The sequence below is a fragment of the Anomaloglossus baeobatrachus genome, chromosome 10 (assembly GCF_048569485.1).
Source record: "Anomaloglossus baeobatrachus isolate aAnoBae1 chromosome 10, aAnoBae1.hap1, whole genome shotgun sequence".
Taxonomy (NCBI): domain Eukaryota; kingdom Metazoa; phylum Chordata; class Amphibia; order Anura; family Aromobatidae; genus Anomaloglossus; species Anomaloglossus baeobatrachus.
In genome coordinates, this window is record NC_134362.1 from 161,621,214 (window position 1) to 161,641,983 (window position 20,770).

A 20,770-nucleotide genomic window follows, 5' to 3' on the forward strand; every position below is an offset into this window, starting at 1 on the left:
ATCACTAATCATAAAATGACTTTATGTTATCTAATATATTAAAACTTCATATAGTAGATTATTTTTGTGTGCCACCGACAGAATGTGTAGCCGTTATTGATTGCGCATACACCGCTCGCTCTATTACTGACAGTTTATGTCGTTATTCTGGAGGTAATGGCTCAATATTCTTTCCTTGTTTCTGTGATTTAATGAATCTTATACCTTTATATTCCTCGAATTTTTGTTTATAAAATAAAAAAAACTCCAAACTCATATTTAATCTTTCTTGCAGTTTTTTTATTTCCTTTTTTAATGGAGCTATATAACAATGACGGATGCTACTCCTTTTTCTCATCGAAAGCAGCATGTTCTTATAAATGGTTCAAAATGATAAACCCCTTACTCTTATCCAACTTGCATGTAACATAGATGTAGATGTCACGTTTATTCCCCCACTCCGGAGCCCCTATACGAGTCTATAGGTTTATATAAACATAATAATTCGAGCTCCCCCCAAGGAAGCCTACTCGAAACGTGTATAGGGGTCACAACAGGGCCATATACCGATTGCGATTACTATGGGTTAGTGTACTAAACACAGTTTGTATTGATTTTGCTATATAGCGGTTAGATTGATTTCACTTGTGTATACATACTCTATTGGAGATATGACTCCACCTCTATGGACTTTTGGAACGTGGCATTAGGCAATTTAGCTATCTTGTAGTCCTGCACTATGTACCTTTTTTTACCAATATTGTATTGACTTTGTCTGTCTGTGTTTATGTTTAATAAAATTTATACAAATTTTTCTACTTTGGTGGGAATCTATATGGCTCCATATTGTTATAGTTTAAATTTCTGTGAAGGAACTTTTCACAGCTGTACCAGCAAATATATGAATCCTTGTTCCCAGCTCTCACTGGAGTTTACTGGGAAACTTCTTATAGGTTTTAAGATGCGTTCTCTATCAAGTTCAATACTTTGTAGTACTCTGAGCCAGAAAGCAGTACACACTGTTAGTACACACAACCTTTTCAGCTTTACTGTGTTGACTGGGACATCTCTGAAGAGCTGTAATTTTTATTGGAAATGCATATTGCTTTGCGAAAGGCCTAGGAAATGCTGGAAGACAGGTGGTACATATAGACTAGTCTTTGTATGCAGCTCTAAGACCAAATTTAGATGTCCATGAAATGCGATCCATGTACGGACCATGATGTGTACACCAGCTGCCAGTGTCCCAAAACGCAACCACCTCTATATTTGCCAATGAAGATGTGGAGTTTAAGTGGGGAGACCCACAGGTAGCCAATAAATGTTTTTTTTTATTTTTATGGATGTCTACATTCAGCCTAAAGGCTGCTTTACACGCAGCGACATCGCTAGCGATTGTACCGTTTGTACAAATTGCTGCCCGTGGCGCACAATATCGCTAGTACGCATCACACATACTTACCATCCTAGCGACGTCACTGTGGGCGGCGAACAGCCTCTTATCTAAGAGGACGGTTCGTGTGACGTCACAGCGACATCACACAGCAGGCGTCCAATAGGGGCGGAGAGCAGCCGCATGAAAGTCACGCCCACCTCGTTGCCAGAGGACACCGGTACAGTGTTGTTCCTCGTTCCTGGGGTGTCACACGTAGCGATGTGTGCTGCCTCAGGAACAACGAACAACCTGCGTCCAAAAGCAGCAACAATATTTGGGAAATGGACAATGTGTCAACAATTAATGATTTGGTGAGTATTTTGCATCGTTAGCGGTCGCTCGTACGTGTCACACGCTACCGAGGCCGGATGTGTGTCACGAATTCCGTGACCCCAACGACATCTCGTTAGCGATGTTGTTGCGTGTAACGGGGCCTTAAGGGTCAGTCCAAATGTGGTGGCCAATGCCCGCACTATTATGGAACATTTGGTCTGACCCTAAAGATCCATTTAGATTAGCATGTTAACTATCCTCACAATGCATTTTTACATATGCATAAATGATGTTTTACATGACTAATTTGCATTTTATCAATTGTCTCTATGTTGATTTACATAAAATTTGTGGGCACACTTTCTCCTTAGCTGGATTTGACTTGATTATCTTCTGGTGCAAGTGGGATTTTCAGGCAACTGAACACATTAGATAAGTCAGCTGAACCCAATGATTTTGGCAATTGGTTCCAAGGACCCAAAGAAGCGCAGCCGTGGGAAACGGCCGTTGTCCTCCAGAGTGCCAGGATATGGTCTTGGACCCGCTCACCTTTTATGGATTTATAATAAAGCAAGGACTTTTACACAATAGCGTGTGCCATGAGTCTACCTTCTCTTATGATGATTTTGGCAAAATTATCCTACCATCTAATGTGCATGGAGGCCTCCTAATTTACCATCTACCAATTATGTCAGAGGAGTTACACGTGTCATGTGGGCCCTGGTAACACAACTTCAGACATTGCTGGAAATGTGGCCGTGCCAGAGGCGAATATAGGCTTATTTATTTTTACGGGGGTGAACAAGGGGAATGAAAAGGAGTTGTCCAAGTAGTGGACAACCCCCTTAAATCCCCTATAATCTAGCAGGAGCAAGTTGGGTTTGTGGCTGTTAGACACAGCTGGGGATCCTGAAGAGAAGACAGAAGCGGTTTATTAGAACTTCTTCTATTTCACCAGCTAAAAAGAGCATTATGCAGTTTAGTGAGGCATTGGCAGTCCTTTTGTAGGTCCTAATGACTTTAGGTGTATGACTGCATAGCGAAGCTGTTGGGGCCAAGCAGACTTGGATAAGCCCTGCCATTGACTTATGTAGCTGTGGAAAGCTTTTTTTTCCACTGTAACTGGGGCTCTTATGGATTCTTCCGTTACAGTGGTAAAAACTAATCAATAAAGGAAAAACAAAAAGTGCCCCAGAAATGTTTGATCTCCTGTGGAGATATACAAAGAAAACATATGCTACCATCTTTAAAAAAAAGAAAAAAGTAAGAAAAAGTAAAAAGTCCCCACACTCAAAAAATACGAAAAACTCCTGATTTTTTTTTTTCCATGTAGGAAGCAAAAAAACCCCAAACCTTATCCATATTAGGTATCTACACAACCATAAAATCCTGGTGATGTCCCACAATATTTTATGTCAAATATAAACAATTAAAAAATATAAACCAAAAGAATTTGAACAAAAATAGCTATTTTCAATATATAGGGTGCAAAAGTATACATACGGTAAATGTTACAGTAATTTATGCATACCCCAGAACAATTCTGAAAATAAAGCAATTTTTCCTATATAAACAAAAGATTTCATAAAAAATAAAGTTATGGTTGTTAAAAAGCAGTAAGGTAAATACAAACAAACAATAAATGGCTGGTCTTGGTCTGGGCTTTAAGGGGTTATTGCAAAAATTATAAAATGGATTTTCGTGATGAAAAGAAATACAGTATATATATACCTATATATATACCTATATATATATATATATATATATATATTATATATATATATATATACTTGAAAACTGAACAAATATTATAGTTTGCTAAATATTATATATTATTTGCTAAATAAACTTTTTGATTTTTTTGATTATACTATATAAATGCTTTATATATAGTATTAGATGCGTAGTTTCTATCCAATCGCTTGCACTTGGCAAATAACTTGGGTTGCAAATGAGTTAAAACATACTATTTTATGGCTTGTTTTATGTGACGCATATATTGACTTAAGTCCAAATATATGGTGACCATTTTCGGTCATCATTTCCCGTATTGATTAACTGGCAAACATGCAATAGTAATAATGAAAATATATTGATTTACTGTCCTCATTTGCCTATGAGCTTTTTATTAATTTTACGCGTTTCCCCTTCTTTCCCCCTTTATTTTATTGCTGCACAGACCAGCCTATTGCTAAAAGAGCTTGAGAAAGACGGCTGGATTGAAGAAGACAAGTACAAAATACTCCAATGCATTACGCCATTACTAGCTGAGCGCCAAGACCTGCGGCTTGAATGGAGAAAGAGGTGAGATTGACAATGAAGAATCATTCTGGAACTGAATCTATACTGTAATGTATACTTTATATATATACTAAAGGGAGACAATATATTTAAAGGCATTTTCTTACCAAAAATGTTCTATCACCTATCCACATAAACATAACTGGTACAGTTTATGGGAATCGATTTGCAGGATTTGGCCATTCAGCCTTGTCAGTATCTGTCATGGGGTATGTAATGACAATGACAGGACAGGGGACCCTAGGCTGGACCTCAGACTCGAGACTCTGCACTGTCCCTTATCTCAGAGTTAGGCTTGATGGTAGCCAGGTCCGAGTCCCCAGCATGACCCTGACTCCTGTCTGAGCCCTTATCTTACTCCCCCTCTACCTCAACCTCAGGGTGGACCAGAAACCACAAAGACAAAATGACATGGATAATGGAGGACAAAAACTTGTAAACACTGCACGCAAAACAAACAGAGAGACAATATGTGTACAGGGGAATATCGGAAAGGGGAGAAAATAACGCACAACAGGGCAACGTCCACACCACTCAATATCACAACAAAGATCACCATAAACAGGTTCACCAACAAGACTGCGATCACTGAAGCAATGCTGAAGCTATCATTGGCGCATACTGGAAGAAAGCCATTCCTTAAATAGGAAAGACACAGCTGCACATGGCAATTAGCAACCTGAGCTCCTAGTTCCTGCTCACCAGTCTGCAGAAATTAACTTCTGCAGGGCTGAAGACCAGTGAACCTGAATCAGCCAACACCCGGCTCTGGCTGAACAATACAGAAGCCTCAAGTTGCTTGCCAGACCAAGTGTGTGCAGAGCCGAATATCGCATGATGGTAACCTCTGGCTTACAGACAAGAGCCCTAAGAACCACCTTCTACTTGACTACTTATCTACTTATCCACAGCTCTTTTTTTGATTACCCGACCTTGTTGCTGAATGGATAAAGTCCTGCTAATCAATTCTAAACACTTGTGGTCCAATCACTAGGAGCAGTGTAATCCTGAGAAGGTCCCAAAATTGCATGTGTGAGGGGTAGAGATGAGCGAACCCATGAAAGTGCGGTTTGGCATGTTCAGCCGCACTTTACATAAATTTCAGTTTGGGGCCCAGTTTTGACCTGACTCCAATGGAAGTCACTAATTGGGCAGTTTCGGTCTCACACATGCAACTAGCCAGAAACAGAACACTTCCGGAGTGGGGTTTTTCCAATTTTTTGTATGGTGCACTCTACATTCGATCACACTGTTGGTACCCCCAGTGTTAGTCGTTTAAACACTGCAAGCGGCTCACAGTGGGTTGAGCACCGAGCATACCCAAGCACAGCGATATTCACGTGAGTGGTTTGCATACGTAAAGCACCCGAACTGTGGGGTTTTTTTGTAAAGTCGGTGTTTGGTATGACCACAGAACACTGAAACTCAGATTCACTCATCTCTTGTGAAGGGTACCATGCGTGCTTGACAGCTACTCTATTCACCTTTGGGGTGCTTACAGAATGAATAGCTCTGTCAGTTTCAAGGAATTGATTTGAGCAGTGGTCAATCAAGTACACTACTGTCCCATTCAAACTGGGGACTTTGATTCTCAGGATTCAGAAGTCCTAGCCGTCGAACCAGCAGTCATCATACTTTTATTACTTGATAGGTTCTATATGTATTTTGTGGAAGTAGCCCTTTAGGCCAATTTTACATGTCAGAATAAAATATGTTATAATTAGAAATGATCTAATTCATTCAATGCAAATTGAATTTTAGTTGAATTTTATGAAATTCTGAGATCCTGGCAAATTGAATCAGTTTGTGATTAGATTCTTGCGAATCTCAAAACAGAATATCTGCCTCCTATTTTACACATTGCAGAAGATTGTATCAATTCTCAGTTATGACTTGGGGCTTCCCTATAATGCCTTTCAGCTATCAAATGACATAGTATATGAGTTCCTATTATGAGAGCCTATAATAGCCATTGTAAAAGACTAAGCAGGGAATGCAGAAACCAATTTCACAGTGATTTTAAGAAACAGATCATCAATAGAGATAGGAAGAAAAAAAGTTCTAAAATATTGGACAACTATTACAGACATTAATGTGTTGTATTACTGCAGTAATATAGAAGATGAGAGTAGAACTCTAGAAATAATACTGAGATTTAACTGATAGTGAAAGACCAAGATTGGCATTGTTGCTGGCACTTCTCCTAATACAGTGTTATTGATTAATGAAATAGTGTAGCTGATATCTTTCCCACTTCAAGTATAATTACATTTTCCTACTTCCTAATGCAATAGGAAGCAAAAGCAGGACAGCACAATACTTTTTACCGAAAAATAATTCTGAAATCAATGTCAGCCGGTGTGCTTGCTTTTGTCACAAACAACTGTACTGAGTTTTTGTATTTTTTTTGCAATTGTTTTGGAGAAGGGCGAAGCAATTGTTTAAAAAAAACAAAGAAAAGTCTGTAAAATCCAGACATTTAACTATGATTGTCTATCTCACAAAGTGTGCATGTCACAAGCATTTTTTTATGCTTATTTGTTTAACTTCTCAAATTTTACATCCGTAAATGCAAACCAATAAAGCACGCGGTTGCAGGTGCTGGCATTTTGGTCCTGCCAGCCTTTCATCTAACTAGGTGTACATACCTAACTTTTTTTTGTGAAGGAGGCTGAATTTTGTTGACAAAAATAGGACAAACGTACACACCACACCAGGTAGCCAGAAATACTCATTCCGGGACTACTCTGTCTTCTGATGGCGTACACGTACTGCACATCTGCCTCCTATTGAATAGAATGGGAGGCGGATGTGCAGTACTCGGCCGCAGCCGCTATCAGAAAATGGTGCAGCGCCGAAACTGAGCATTTCCAGCTGTCGCTGTCGGGACCAAAGACAGCTGATTGGCGGGGGTGCGGTGTGTCACACCCTGGCCGATCAGATATTGACGGCCTATCCTAAGGAGAGACCATCAATGTAAAAGTAGTGTGTGAAGATGTAATTTACCCTCTCACTGTATATGCTGTGATACTATGTCATGATATGTATATTTCCCTGGTTGTATTAGTTGTAATTCATGTATTTTCTTGGGGGAGCTACTGGTCTCAATGTGTCTCTCTCATACAATTGTAGTCTTGGCATCTAATGTGATTATGTAAATAGCCTGTCCTCTTCTTTCCAGAGTTGTGTATCTAATCTGTAATTGCATTGGCCAGTGAAGGAATAGTCATTGTTCTTTACAGCAGGGGATCCCTTCATCTACTGTGGCTGGCAGACATATTGGAGCCCTGTGATGGACCAAACCATTGATGATAGGATGTGTGACCCATACCCCCTGAACAAACATGGTGGGCTGGTCAAGGAGCACAGACAATGCATTTCCCTTTTTGTAACTTCAGAGTGAGCTGAAACTTGAAGAGAGCAGGAGCCCCAGCCTGGGTGGCTGTGGACACGGACGGAGCTAGGCCTGTGTGGCGGCCCGTGGGATTGTGTGGAACTCTTTGGACTACTGTAAGGACGATTGCTTTGTTATCCGGTCCGAGGATTGTCGGGAAGGCCCCCCAAATCTGTTTTATGTGGACTAATCGTGTGCTGTTCCTGTATTCCTGTTAATAAACCTGTTGGATCGTTCCTCGGCCTCGTCCATCCTTTGCTCTCTTGTACACCCCCGTCACAAACTGGTTGGCAGCGCTGGGATCAGAGCAGAAGGAATGGAGGACAATGGCTCAACATCAGGAACCAGCACTGCAGAGTACAAGACCTGGACTTTGGGGAGCCTGCAATCAAAGGCCCGTGAAGTAGGAGTTCGTTTCAAAGGACTCTCCAAGGAGCAGCTGATTGAGGCGCTAGAAGGAGTCTGTTCGCAAAATGACGTGGAGGAAGGATCCTCACAGCAAACGGAAGAAAGACGGCAGCCGGAGGTGAATACCCAAAAAAGTCAATGGGTTGTGTGGTACAAGGAGGAGATGGCACTGCTTGGAGATGAGGCCACCATAGAAGATAAGAGGGAGGCCATGCGTGGAGCTAAAGAGAAGGAGCGCAGGATGGAGGAGATGGCACTGCTGGATAAGGAGCTCGCTGTGGAAGCCGCGAGAGGTTCCAGACAGACTGTAACCCCAGCACCCATCATGAGGGAACTTCCCAGGGTGTCCCGCAAAGACTTTAAGCCGTTTAATGAGGCTGCAGGCGACATTGAGGGCTTCTTCCAGGACTTTGAGCATCAGTGTCGATTAATGGAAGTCCCGGACAGGGAGCGTGTCCGGCATCTGGTTGGGCTCCTAGAGGGGGGAGCTGCTGAAGCCTATAGAGCTATGGACCCTCGGTGGAACTGTGAGTATGCGGATATTAAATAGACTATTCTAGAACATTATGCTGTGACCCCAGACACTTACAGGACTCAGTTCCGTGCTTTAGCCTGTGATGGGGAAGTGTCTTTTAAGATATATGCTCATAGACTCAAACAAATATGTAATCGCTGGCTGGAGGCAGAGGAGGCCTTATCTTGGGAGACCTTCCTGCAGGTCATCCTAAAAGAACAATTCTTTGCCCAGTGCCCCGCTGAGATCCGGGAATGGGTGCGTGAGAGAAAACCAGCGACAGTGGAGGAAGCTGCTGCTCTCGCTGATGAGGCTCTCACCATCAAGCCTCAGTGGAGGGTTCTGTTGGAGGATGGAGAGACGCCTAACAGCTCCACAACACCGGATGCCCCCAGTTATTCTGTCCCCATTGTTCCCCGTTCCTCTAAGCCACCACATGTTGATACCCGTGTTAATGTGCCTCCAGTTGCTTCTACTGCACTTTCTGGAATACGCCGGGGAGAGGAAGTAACAGAGCGCAGGTGTTATGTTTGTAGGCATCCCGGGCATTTGCAGGCCTCATGCCCAGCCAGGCCATGGAGGAATCATCCTCAAACCCCTACAGCACCTTCAGGTGGGAGACGGCCTTCAAGTTCCCCTACCCCTTACCCAAGAGGACGCCTTGGATGGAGGGAGACCCAGCTCAGATGCTATCAATGTGGACAGCCAGGGCATCGGCAAGTCTCCTGCCCAGCTGTTCAAATGAGGACTGATCCTGCACCCAATCGGATTGTTAATTATTTACAGCCCAGTGCCATGGAGGAAGATGTGGCACCGTTATGTGAGGACTGGCCTAGTGACTCAGCCCCCCATGTTGCACCACCAGGAGTTTACGGGGTGCGACCCGCAGTTATGACGACTTCTGCTCATCGAGGTAAGCACTTGCAGGAGGTTGTGCTGGATGGACAGAGACTTGTTGGATTTTGTGACTCGGGTGCTTTCCTCACACTGGCTGATCCCCGAGTGGTTCGGCCTGAGGCAATCCATAGAGGACCTGGGATTGTTATTGAACTGGCTGGTGGACAATGGAGGACTATTCCCACAGCCACTGTGGATCTGAACTTTGGTTTTGGGGTCAGGCGATGTGTGGTTGGGGTGATGGGTGGTCTGCCTGCAGCTGTTCTCCTGGGCAATGATGTGGGAGAGCTACGATGCCAATTCGTGGCTGCATGAAGCCACATGTAAGTAACGCTCTGCCTGTGTGTACTTAACCAGTGACCTGTAGAGGTCCCTAGTACGTACACAAGTTGGGAGGGGGAGGGATTGTGAAGATGTAATTTACCCTCTCACTGTATATGCTGTGATACTATGTCATGATATGTATATTTCCCTGGTTGTATTAGTTGTAATTCATGTATTTTCTTGGGGGAGCTACTGGTCTCAATGTGTCTCTCTCATACAATTGTAGTCTTGGCATCTAATGTGATTATGTAAATAGCCTGTCCTCTTCTTTCCAGAGTTGTGTATCTAATCTGTAATTGCATTGGCCAGTGAAGGAATAGTCATTGTTCTTTACAGCAGGGGATCCCTTCATCTACTGTGGCTGGCAGACATATTGGAGCCCTGTGATGGACCAAACCATTGATGATAGGATGTGTGACCCCTACCCCCTGAACAAACATGGTGGGCTGATCAAGGAGCACAGACAATGCATTTCCCTTTTTGTAACTTTAGAGTGAGCTGAAACTTGAAGAGAGCAGAAGCCCCAGCCTGGGTGGCTGTGGACACGGACGGAGCTAGGCCTGTGTGGCGGCCCGTGGGATTGTGTGGAACTCTTTGGACTACTGTAAGGACGATTGCTTTGTTATCCGGTCCGAGGATTGTCGGGAAGGGCCCCCGAATCTGTTTTATGTGGACTAATCGTGTGCTGTTCCTGTATTCCTGTTAATAAACCTGTTGGATCGTTCCTCGGCCTCGTCCATCCTTTGCTCTCTTGTACACCCCCGTCACATAGTGGACATCTCCTTTAAGTGTTGAATAATTGGGATTAAAAAGTTTGTCAAAAGTTAATTACGGTGTTGTACAAAATGTATGGTAAAAGAAAAACTGTCAATGGATGGAGTAGTATAAAAAACATACCATGGCCAAGAATGTGGGAGTTGCTAACAGAAACACTTATGGCACCAGCCAGTCTGAGCAGTAGTGCTACCAAACACAGGTCACAATTGGCCTACTTTACCTCTGTCAAACTTATTACTTGGGAGGAATCGAATGTCAATATTGAATACATATCATGTATTCATGTAATATCATGTAATATCATGATGTTACCTCTGACAGTGACACTGTCAGTTTTAGTAAGTGTTCTCTACAGAACAGCCTGCCTGATCACAAATAACTAAGAGGGATAATTTTTGGACCTTTTTTTATATATTTATTTATGAAAAGTCTGTCAGTGCACTGTGTTATTAAATGGGCTGTTATTACTCTGTTATCATATTTAATATGATGAGGTCATTTTGATATTACTAAGGTTGTGTTTGCATTAAAGAGATTGAAAGTAAATGTGTACAGTCCGATGAGTGATACACATATCTTTTCAGAACAATTGGAGTAGCAATGATTTGTCAACGCTGTATTAATGCACCAATCCCTAATCAATGTTTATAAAAGCATATGATCAAAAACCGAAAATTCCTTTTACCTTAAAATCATAATATTTATTGGACATATATGCCACAAACAGAGTACATACATAGAAAAATAAAATTATATTAAATTCTTATTTTGAAAGAAAGGCGAGAAAAAATCCTTTTCCTCTCTCACCCTTCCTTACATACGGAGGTCGGCGTTCTAATTGGTCATAACGCCCCCGTTCCTTGTCGACTGACGTCCTATACTGACCCTCCACTCACTCTCAAAAGACATACAGTGTGTCTAAATAGCAGTGGGTAAGGTGCAACACCAAAGATAAAGCCCACAAGATTATATATACACATAAGATGTGCAGAGGAGGAAATTACGTCCGTCACTAATCATCTGTCGTGGACTAGTAGGGATGGGCCAGACTACGTCCTCAAGTCGACACACAGTAAATATCAAATATTGACTTAAGCTGGTTTTTGTCCAAAATTCACCCTACGCGTTTCGCCCCTTTAGTTAGCAAATAGGGGCTCATCAGGGGTATAACAGCATGGATCCTTGAAACACACAGCTTCAAACCATTACAGAATCATACCAGGACCAGTAGATAGTATGATACGTCCTCCAATAGAACAGTCCCCAGGTAACGGTATGTACTCCATCTGGGCGTTCATTCATTTGGAATGAACGCCCACATGGAGTACATACCGTTACCTGGGGACTGTTTCCTTGATGCGATTCAGAGGGCTTGAACGCTATCTAAGGACTCTGCTTATACTGTTTCTTGAAAACCTGGGTTGCATACTCCATATGACTTTATTGGATGCATGGATTTTGTCTGTTGCGGCATTTTAGCCTGAACTTGATTCAGACTCTACGCTTAGCAACAAGTTACCAGGTGCATGAAGTGGTGTTTTATTGTTCTATTGGAGGACGTATCATACTATCTACTGGTCCTGGTATGATTCTGTAATGGTTTGAAGCTGTGTGTTTCAAGGATCCATGCTGTTATACCCCTGATGAGCCCCTATTTGCTAACTAAAGGGGCAAAACGCGTAGGGTGCATCCTGGACAAAAACCAGCTTAAGTCAATATTTGATATTTACTGTGTCGACTTGAGGACGTAGTCTGGCCCATCCCTACTAGTCCATGACAGATGATTAGTGACGGACGTAATTTCCTCCTCTGCATATCTTATGTGTATATATAATCTTGTGGGCTTTATCTTTGGTGTTGCACCTTACCCACTGCTATTTAGACACACTGTATGTCTTTTGAGAGTGAGTGGAGGGTCAGTATAGGACGTCAGTCGACAAGGAACGGGGGCGTTATGACCAATTAGAACGCCGACCTCCGTATGTAAGGAAGGGTGAGAGAGGAAAAGGATTTTTTCTCGCCTTTCTTTCAAAATAAGAATTTAATATAACTTTATTTTGCTATGTATGTATGTACTCTGTTTGTGACATATATGTCCAATAAATATTATGATTTTAAGGTAAAAGGAATTTTCGGTTTTTGATGATTATACTCTACCTTTGTATCTATATTCGGTTTTTTGGTTTATAAAAGCATATGCTCACTTCCACTTGACTCACATGGAGGAATCTTGGCTTCTGTTCTTGAGATCAGTGGAGATATCATCAACCAGACCCCAACAGTTATACGTTTACCGTGTATCCCATGGATAGGTTATAAATGATGCTAATCGGACAATCACAGCATGTGCACTAAACCTCTGCCTCAATTTGAGATACAGTTCTGCCTTTGTTATTCCATATATATTTTATAAACAAGTTTACACTGCCAATGCATATCTTGTACAATATATGGAAAATCCAGCAGTTGTGTTGTACACTGTGAAAAAAGATTTAACCGTATCACCTCAAATGAAAGGACTGTGATAACTGGGTGGAAAAGAAAGAAAAAATAAAATTGGGGAAAAAAAGAGAAGGTAAAGAAAATGAGAAATATAGACCGAACATGTAGATTCCTTAGGTCAGTCCCAAATGGATAAAGTTCCCCAGAAAATAAGAATACCTGATCCAGGGTTGCCACCTTTGTTATATAAAATCTGAACTTTGTATTGAACACTTCACCAAATTTTGTATTGTAGATAAGTATTCACATTATGATGTACCTCAACCATTGTTGGGCAAGGATTTAGCTTCCAATAGGCTAATATCTGTATCTAGGGTGTGAAACTCACCCATCGCGGTTCCCTAAGGAACTGCCCCACATTAACCTTTAACAATGCCATCTCAGGACATGGGTCCACACTACATCAACCCACTCTGGACATCAGATCAAATACATTATTCCAGAATTATTCCAGTTTATTAAAGCTCCAAACTAAATGAAGAGATTCGCATGCACCACTTTGTCTTTCCAATATGCAGAGGAGTATTGAGGATTACATTTTGACATCTTTAATGGGAAGAGATAAAGGTGCACAGGTATTTTTTACTCTTGAAGTCCCTTCAGTGTATTTGTAGTAATTTCTGTTCCTAACTGGTTTCATGCTTGATGCTTTCCAAGTACTTATCATCTCTACAGCCAAATTAATCTTACTTGATGTACTAAGGAGCATTAACGTTGTAAAAATGAATAACTGCTTCGTCGACCTGCTTTTTGGCAAACAAGCCCTTCTAATTGAATACACAGATTCAAGCTACATTTACACTGAAAGACGATTATCTTCCTGTGTAAACAGGTTGACAATCACCCAATGAATAACCAAAACACTCGTTCATTGGGTGAAATTATCTTTTGCGCAGAGCAAAAAGCCATCGTTTTTGCGGTGCATTGACCTGTGTAAACAGGCCTCGCTCTGCCAAACACTATGGCAGACTATGTGCACTGAGCGGACCTATTACAGATCATTCAGTGTGCATCGTTTGCTTTGGTCTGCCCATGTAAACAGATATTCAGTAAACTGTTCTCGATCGACAGTTGTTTATCAGCTGTCGTATCGTGCCACCAGGTCTGTCCTTGTAAAATAAGAAAAAGACTGATAGCATATCCTACCTTTCTAATGTGAACAGGTGGAAACTGAACATGAAACATAGTAACAAAAAGGAGACAGTTGCACTCTGCAGTGCTAAAACACGTGGAACAATGAATATGGGAATATAGACATGCATTACTGCTATGAAAAAACATGGAAAATTGAGATACTTAGCACACAAAAATGACTAGTTTTATGTGAGCCCAACAACCAGTGGCAAGGTGATCTCATTTTGTTGGGTCCCTATCAAACTAATACCTCTCTTTGGGTTAAAAAAACATGTCTATATTCCCAAATTCATTGTTCCGCATGTCTTATCGCTATAGAGTGCAACTTTTTTGTTACTAGGTCTGTCCTTGTAAACAGACCCTTAGGCGGGCTTTGCACACTACGACATCGCAGGCCGATGCTGCGATGCCGAGTGCGATAGTGCCCGCCCCCGTCGCAGCAGCGATATGTGGTGATAGCTGGCGTAGCGAAAGTTATCGCTACGCCAGCTTCACACACACACTCACCTGCCGTGCGACGTCCCTGTGGCCGGCGACCCGCCTCCTTGTTAAGGGGGCGGGTCGTGCGGCGTCACTGCGACGTCACACGGCAGGCGGCCAATCAGAGCGGAGGGGCGGAGATGAGCAGGATGTAAACATCCTGCCCACCTCCTTCCTTCCGCATATCCTACGGAAGCCGCAGTGAGGCCGGTAGGAGACGTTCCTCGCTCCTGCGACTTCACACACAGCGATGTGTGCTGCCGCAGGAGCGAGGAACAACATCGGACCGTCGCGTCAGCGTAATCATGGATTACGCCGACGCTGCACCGATGATACGATTACGACGCTTTTGCGCTCGTTAATCGTATCATCCAGCCTTTACACACTGCGATGTCGCATGCGATGCCGGAAGTGCGTCATTTTCAATTTGACCCCACCGACATCGCACCTGCGATGTCGCAGTGTGCAAAGTGCCCCTTAGTCTTTTATCTAGTCAACATATCTACATCGCTTCCACCTTCACAATGGCTGAATATGAATAGAATTCTAGTGTATTTTAAAGTTCACATGTAAATCTGTTAGTTTTTTTGGATGGAATATAGTTGTTTAACATTTTAATATTTTTTTTTTAATACAGTACTTCACTCTTTACATTTTTACATACTTTTTTTTTGTATTTTAGTGACTTATAAAATGCCAGAAAAGACCCCCAAAAAAGCTTAAAACCCTATAATGCACCGTAATACTGTAGGTACAATAATTGTTTAACTTTTTGGGGGGCAATATACACAGATATGATGTTGGTGTACAGTTTTCCTTGTAGCATTGGCACCTGTGACTTGCAGGTATGTGTTTCTGAGGTCATTACTAGGTTGGTCAACTGTTGAATGCAGGATCTAATGTCACGTCATCATGTTAAAACCCTCTTAACACCTTGGGATAGGACGGATAAATAGGATGAAGCCGACTTGTTAAAAGAAGCCGGCCATAGCTTCCTCATTATGCTCAGTTTGTTTGTGGTTGGTGACATTAGCCTGACAGACATGTCGCCCAACTGACTACGTGACCCTTTCCTTGGCCTTCTTTCCAACCTGCAGAAAAGACACACAAAACATCAAGATGGCCAGCAGCTGGAAATGCAACATGAGCCACGTGCTTTCTCTCTAAAACAAAAAAGACAATTGCAAATTTCTTATGCAAGTTTTTAAGAAATCCTGGTATTTGCTTGGTTTTATTTGCAAGAAATATATCTGGACATATAAAAGTGTATTCTATGAAACCCAACCCTAATGTCTCTCTTCTCTCCATTGACTTTGCTGATAAATATTCCTTAATTGGATTATGTACAGGAAATTGAGACAAATGTCTAACCCCTTGATCAATACTTTCTTACATACCATTCTGAAATATATTGAGCATATGATATATTATATACAGTTTTGGTCATGTGTGTATCAGAAGGTCAAAGTTGATCTATAGTGGGAGGCAACCAAAGTAATACATAGAATTAGTGAATTGCAAATTGCAATATCAATATTAAAAAAAAAAAATATTTAGGAGCAATCTTATACCAAACTTGTCTCTCCAAAAAAAACCTCTACTAATAAGGATTTTTGGCCTTTTTGGAGTATGCTTGAAATATAACTCCCACTCCAAAAACATGGCCTAGTTACGTACTCAAACTAACAGTATCCTGAAATAGGGCTTGTGTAACATTTATTGTCTCCTTGTGTTGCTCCAAGCCCCGGCTAATAAAGAGAATGGATATTCACCCTCCTCTCCTGTAATCCAGAACACCACTCTGAGTCCGGCACTGTACCCACACTCTGCTGCATTACCGGTACTGCCAGCCTGAGGATCGCATCACAATCATCGGAGACTCTTCTGAGTGGAGTGAACAGCTGCATAGACATACGCGCTTTCACTCTCAAATCAGGAGTGTCGCTGATAATTGCGGTGAGCAAGCGCATGACTAATTAAGTGAATGAATATTCACCCTCCTCTCCCGTATTCCCGCCCACTACTCTGGGTCGTGCACTGTACCCGCATTCTTCCTGCTGTGTTACTGGTACTACCAGCCAAATGATCACATCACAATCATCGGTGAATCTCCTCAGCTGAGAGTGACAGCGTGTATATCTATGCAGCTGTCACTCTAAGCTCAGGAGAGCCACCGTGGATTGCAATGCATGCTGGTACAGTGATATGGTACAGCTGGCTTAAGGTCCAGTCACACTAAGCAACTTACCAGCGATCCCAACAACGATAGGGATCGCTGGTAAGTTGCTAGGAGGTTGCTGGTGAGATGTCACACTGCGACGCTCCAGCGATCCCACCAGCAACCTGACCTGGCAGGGATCGCTGGAGCGTGGCTACACGAGTTGCTGGTGAGCTCACCAGCAACCAGTGACCAGCCCCCAGCGCCACGTGGAAGATGCTGCGCTTGGTAACTAAGGTAAATATCGGGTAACCAACCCGATATTTACCTTGGTTACTAGCGCACGCAGCTACACGTGCAGAGAGCAGGGAGCAGCGCACACTGAGCGCTGGCTCCCTGCTCTCCTAGTTACAGCACACATCGGGTTAATTACCCGATGTGTGCTGCAGCTAAATGTGCACAGAGCAGGGAGCAGCGCACAATGCTTAGCGCTGGCTCCCTGCTCTTCTAGTTACAGCACACATGGGGTTAATTACCCGATGTGTCCTGCAGCTACATGTGCACAGAGCAGGAGCCGGCACTGACAGTGAGAGCGGCGGAGGCTGGTAACAAAGGTAAATATCGGGTAACCAAGGACAGGGCTTCTTGGTTACCCGATGTTTACATTGGTTACCAGCCTCCGCAGAAGCCGGCTCCTGCTGCCTGCACATTTAGTTGTTGCTGTCTCGCTGTCACACACAGCGATCTGTGCTTCACAGCGGGACAGCAACAACTAAAAAATGGCCCAGGACATTCAGCAACAACCAACGACCTCACAGCAGGGGCCGGGTTGTTGCTGGATGTCACACACAGCGACATCGCTAGCAACATCGCTGCTACGTCACAAAAGTTGTTCGTTAGCAGCGATGTTGCTAGCGATGTTGCTTAGTGTGACGGGGCCTTTAGAGTGTCAGTGTCATGCAGGATCCAGGGAGGTGGGCAGGATTCTGGGTGGGGAAGAGGGTGAATATGCATTTACTTAATTAGCTGGCACTCTTGATCTGTGAGTGACAGCATGTACAATATGTCTATGCAGTTGTCACTCTCAGCTCGAGAGATTTCGAGGATTTTGTTACTAATACAGCAGGTAACTATATGACACCCCCCGAAAAGCCCCAGGATCACTGACCTTCACTGTGGCAGCACCACAGCTCTTTTGGATCTCCCATCCTGGGACAGGAAATCGAACTGATGCAGTAGAGAGGTGTCCTTCTTTTATTTCAGTGGGTTTTCTGTCCTAAGATGGGTGGACCTCTCACTGGTGGCGCTGTCATGGTTAAGGGAAAATAAGCCCTAGCTCATTGTTCAAAGCAAAAAAAGATATAAGCTCCTGTCTTATTTTTGGGGAAGCACGGTATGTAGATTATTTATCAATGATCAGTATAAAGATCTGTCTAATGATTAGTTTCCCCTCTAGGAAAATGTATGGTGAATTACATTATCTGAAAATCCTTGTATAGCTAATTTCCTAATCACCATGCATCATAAATAGGCTGTGAATCGGCAGACAAGGAAACAAAAAGTTGTTTTGTTGAGTGAAATTATTTTTAAGCTTTCTTAAAAAATCATTGTTATTGACAGTCTAAACATTCTACCATGGCCTGCAGCGTCTCCGGACTTGTCTCCCATCGAGCCCATCTGAGGCGTCATTTGTCAGCACTTGCAAAGGCAGCTGCCAGCACAGGATCTTGATGATTTGCCTAATTGATAGCAGTCAAGGCTGTAAATTTAAGGATTTCTGTGCGTGGTGCTCATACTCCATAGTGAGGGGAGGGGAACGCCATCTTTCAGGATTATAATGCCCCAATTCATACAGCTAGAATCGTTAAAGCATGGCACGAGGAACATTCTAATGAAGTTAAGCATCTCATCTGGCCCCCACAATCCCCAGACATCAACATTATTGAGCATTTATGGTCGATTTCTGCCACCATCGTTGCTCAAAGAACTGGGGGGTGTTTTAACTGCAGAATGGGCTAAAATTCCTTTGGAAACAAATCACACCTTGTATGAATCCATACCTCGGAGAATAGAGGCTGTTATCGCCGCAAAAGGTGGACCTACACCATATTAAACTAACTTTTGTTGGTGTTTCCATTATGTTGTCCAACCCCTATGTACTGTATATGTGTGTGTGTGTGTGTGTGTGTGTGTGTATGTGTATGTGTATATATATATATATATATATATATATATATGCTGCAGCATTTCCCCTTTTGACATCCATCTGTACCGATCTTGAAAGTATCCCAGTGTTGACTGCTTGGTCAGCTCAACTGACTTATTTGACAAAGATGTTTTCTTAGTCCCAGTGTATTGAAAACACAAGAACTTGATGAAAGAATGATAAGTGGGTAAAGACTTTTTAGCAGACAAGAGAGATTAGGTGCCCTGGACAGGTTTAGCCAAGAACAAAGGAGATTGAGAGAAGATAAGTGTTTAAGAATGTTTAGAGGGGAGGTACATAGAATCAACACACGGGTCGGATGTGGTCGACTCAATGTTTTTGTAGCCTTGGGCTTACATGGGTAGTCTCGAGTGTATGGTGTGGTATTTGTCATCCTTTCTGGAGTTAACCTAAGGTTAAAGTTATGTGTACAAGTCACTTGGCCTTCTTTACATTCTAACAACTAGTTTGATCAAATGTGGATATTTTAACACGACACCAAGGGCATTGGCCTATCACCCAGGGAACAAAAAAATGTCTGACAAATATTTTGAAATCCAATATGCCTGATCTTTGTTTCCATCAATGTTAGGCAATGGTGCACAATAGAAGCTGACCCCGTAAACATTGGATAAATCCTTGTGCCACTGGTGTCATCGAATGTCATCTATTCACTGTAAATTGTCAGCTTAAGGGGAGCCTGTCAATAGGTTTGAGGTCACTAAACTACTAGTATGTTGTTATATGACTTGGTGTTAATGTTGCAAACTGGTCATTTCAACATTATGTAGTGTAAGGAATTACTGCAGAAGCGGAGTCTGGGAGTGGGAGTCTGGGAGTGGGAGTCTGGGAGTGGGAGTCTGGGAGTGGGAGTCTGGGAGTGGGAGTCTGGGAGTGGGAGTCTGGGAGTGGGAGTCTGGGAGTGGGAGTCTGGGAGTGGGAGTCTGGGAGTGGGAGTCTGGGAGTGGGAGTCTGGGAGTGGGAGTCTGGGAGTGGGAGTCTGGGAGTGGGAGTCTGGGAGTGGGAGTCTGGGGGTGGGAGTCTGGGGGTGGGAGTCTGGGAGTGGGAGTCTGGGAGTGGGAGTCTGGGAGTGGGAGTCTGGGGGTGGGAGTCTGGGGGTGGGAGTCTGGGGGTGGGAGTCTAGTCCAGGGGTAGAAGTCCCAGCAACAGTGCCATCAGTGGAGTCCAGCAGCAGGCGCATGCACATTACGTATGCAAAGCTGCAGTGTGCCCACTGCTAATAGACCCATCTTCCATGTATAGTTAAGGTCCTATTTAGATCTAAGCGGACTCGCAGAAAACCGGGATCAACGGGAAATTAAAAAAAAAACAAAACACGTATCCGGTCTAGAATCTGTACCCCTATAGGTCTATGGGAACCAAAATCTGGAGATTAAAAATGTTGGTAGAAGGGGATAGGGAGTAGGACTGCGGTGTACTCACTGTAGCTCCACCATGGCGGCAAGCTGTTTCCGGGTAACACATTCCCTTCCGAAGCTAACAATTAACCCTTATTGAATATTCACTGCCTTCCCCACCCACCAGCGCGTGTAATTGGTTGCAGTTAGACGCGCCCCCACCCTGAGTGGCAGCATGTCAGCTGACTGCAACCAATCACATGCGCCAGGATGGGCGCGGAAAGCAGTGCAAGCGTCTACGGGTCAGTATCATGGTATAAAAATAAATGAATAAATAAAACAATTGGCGCAGGGTCTCCCATATTCTGATACCAGCACAGATAAAGCTCGCGGCTGCAGCTCCCAACTGTCGGGCTTTATCATGGCTGTGTATCAAAATCAAAATAAGGCCGGAGTCACACACTTGCATGAGTCTCGCATCGCATCACCTGGCAGCCACACACTCTCCTGACGGGAGTGGATCGGCTGCATATAGTTCTATGCAGCTACACGCTCATGTCCACAGAGTGTGTGGCTGCCAGGTGATGTGATGCGAAACTCGTGCAAGTCATATGGTTCGTGTGAGCACAC

The 20,770-nt window shown here is 43.2% G+C and overlaps 1 protein-coding gene across 2 annotated transcripts in view; it reads left to right on the forward strand.

Annotated features, from left to right (window-relative positions):
* FTO (FTO alpha-ketoglutarate dependent dioxygenase) overlaps positions 1 to 20,770 on the forward strand; it is a 406,381-nt gene that overhangs the window by 175,748 nt on the left and 209,863 nt on the right. For both annotated transcript variants that reach the window (XM_075325765.1, XM_075325766.1), the window contains exon 8: positions 3,867 to 3,991. In XM_075325765.1, the coding sequence (XP_075181880.1) occupies positions 3,867 to 3,991 (125 nt within the window). The remainder of the gene's footprint in view (positions 1 to 3,866; positions 3,992 to 20,770) is intronic.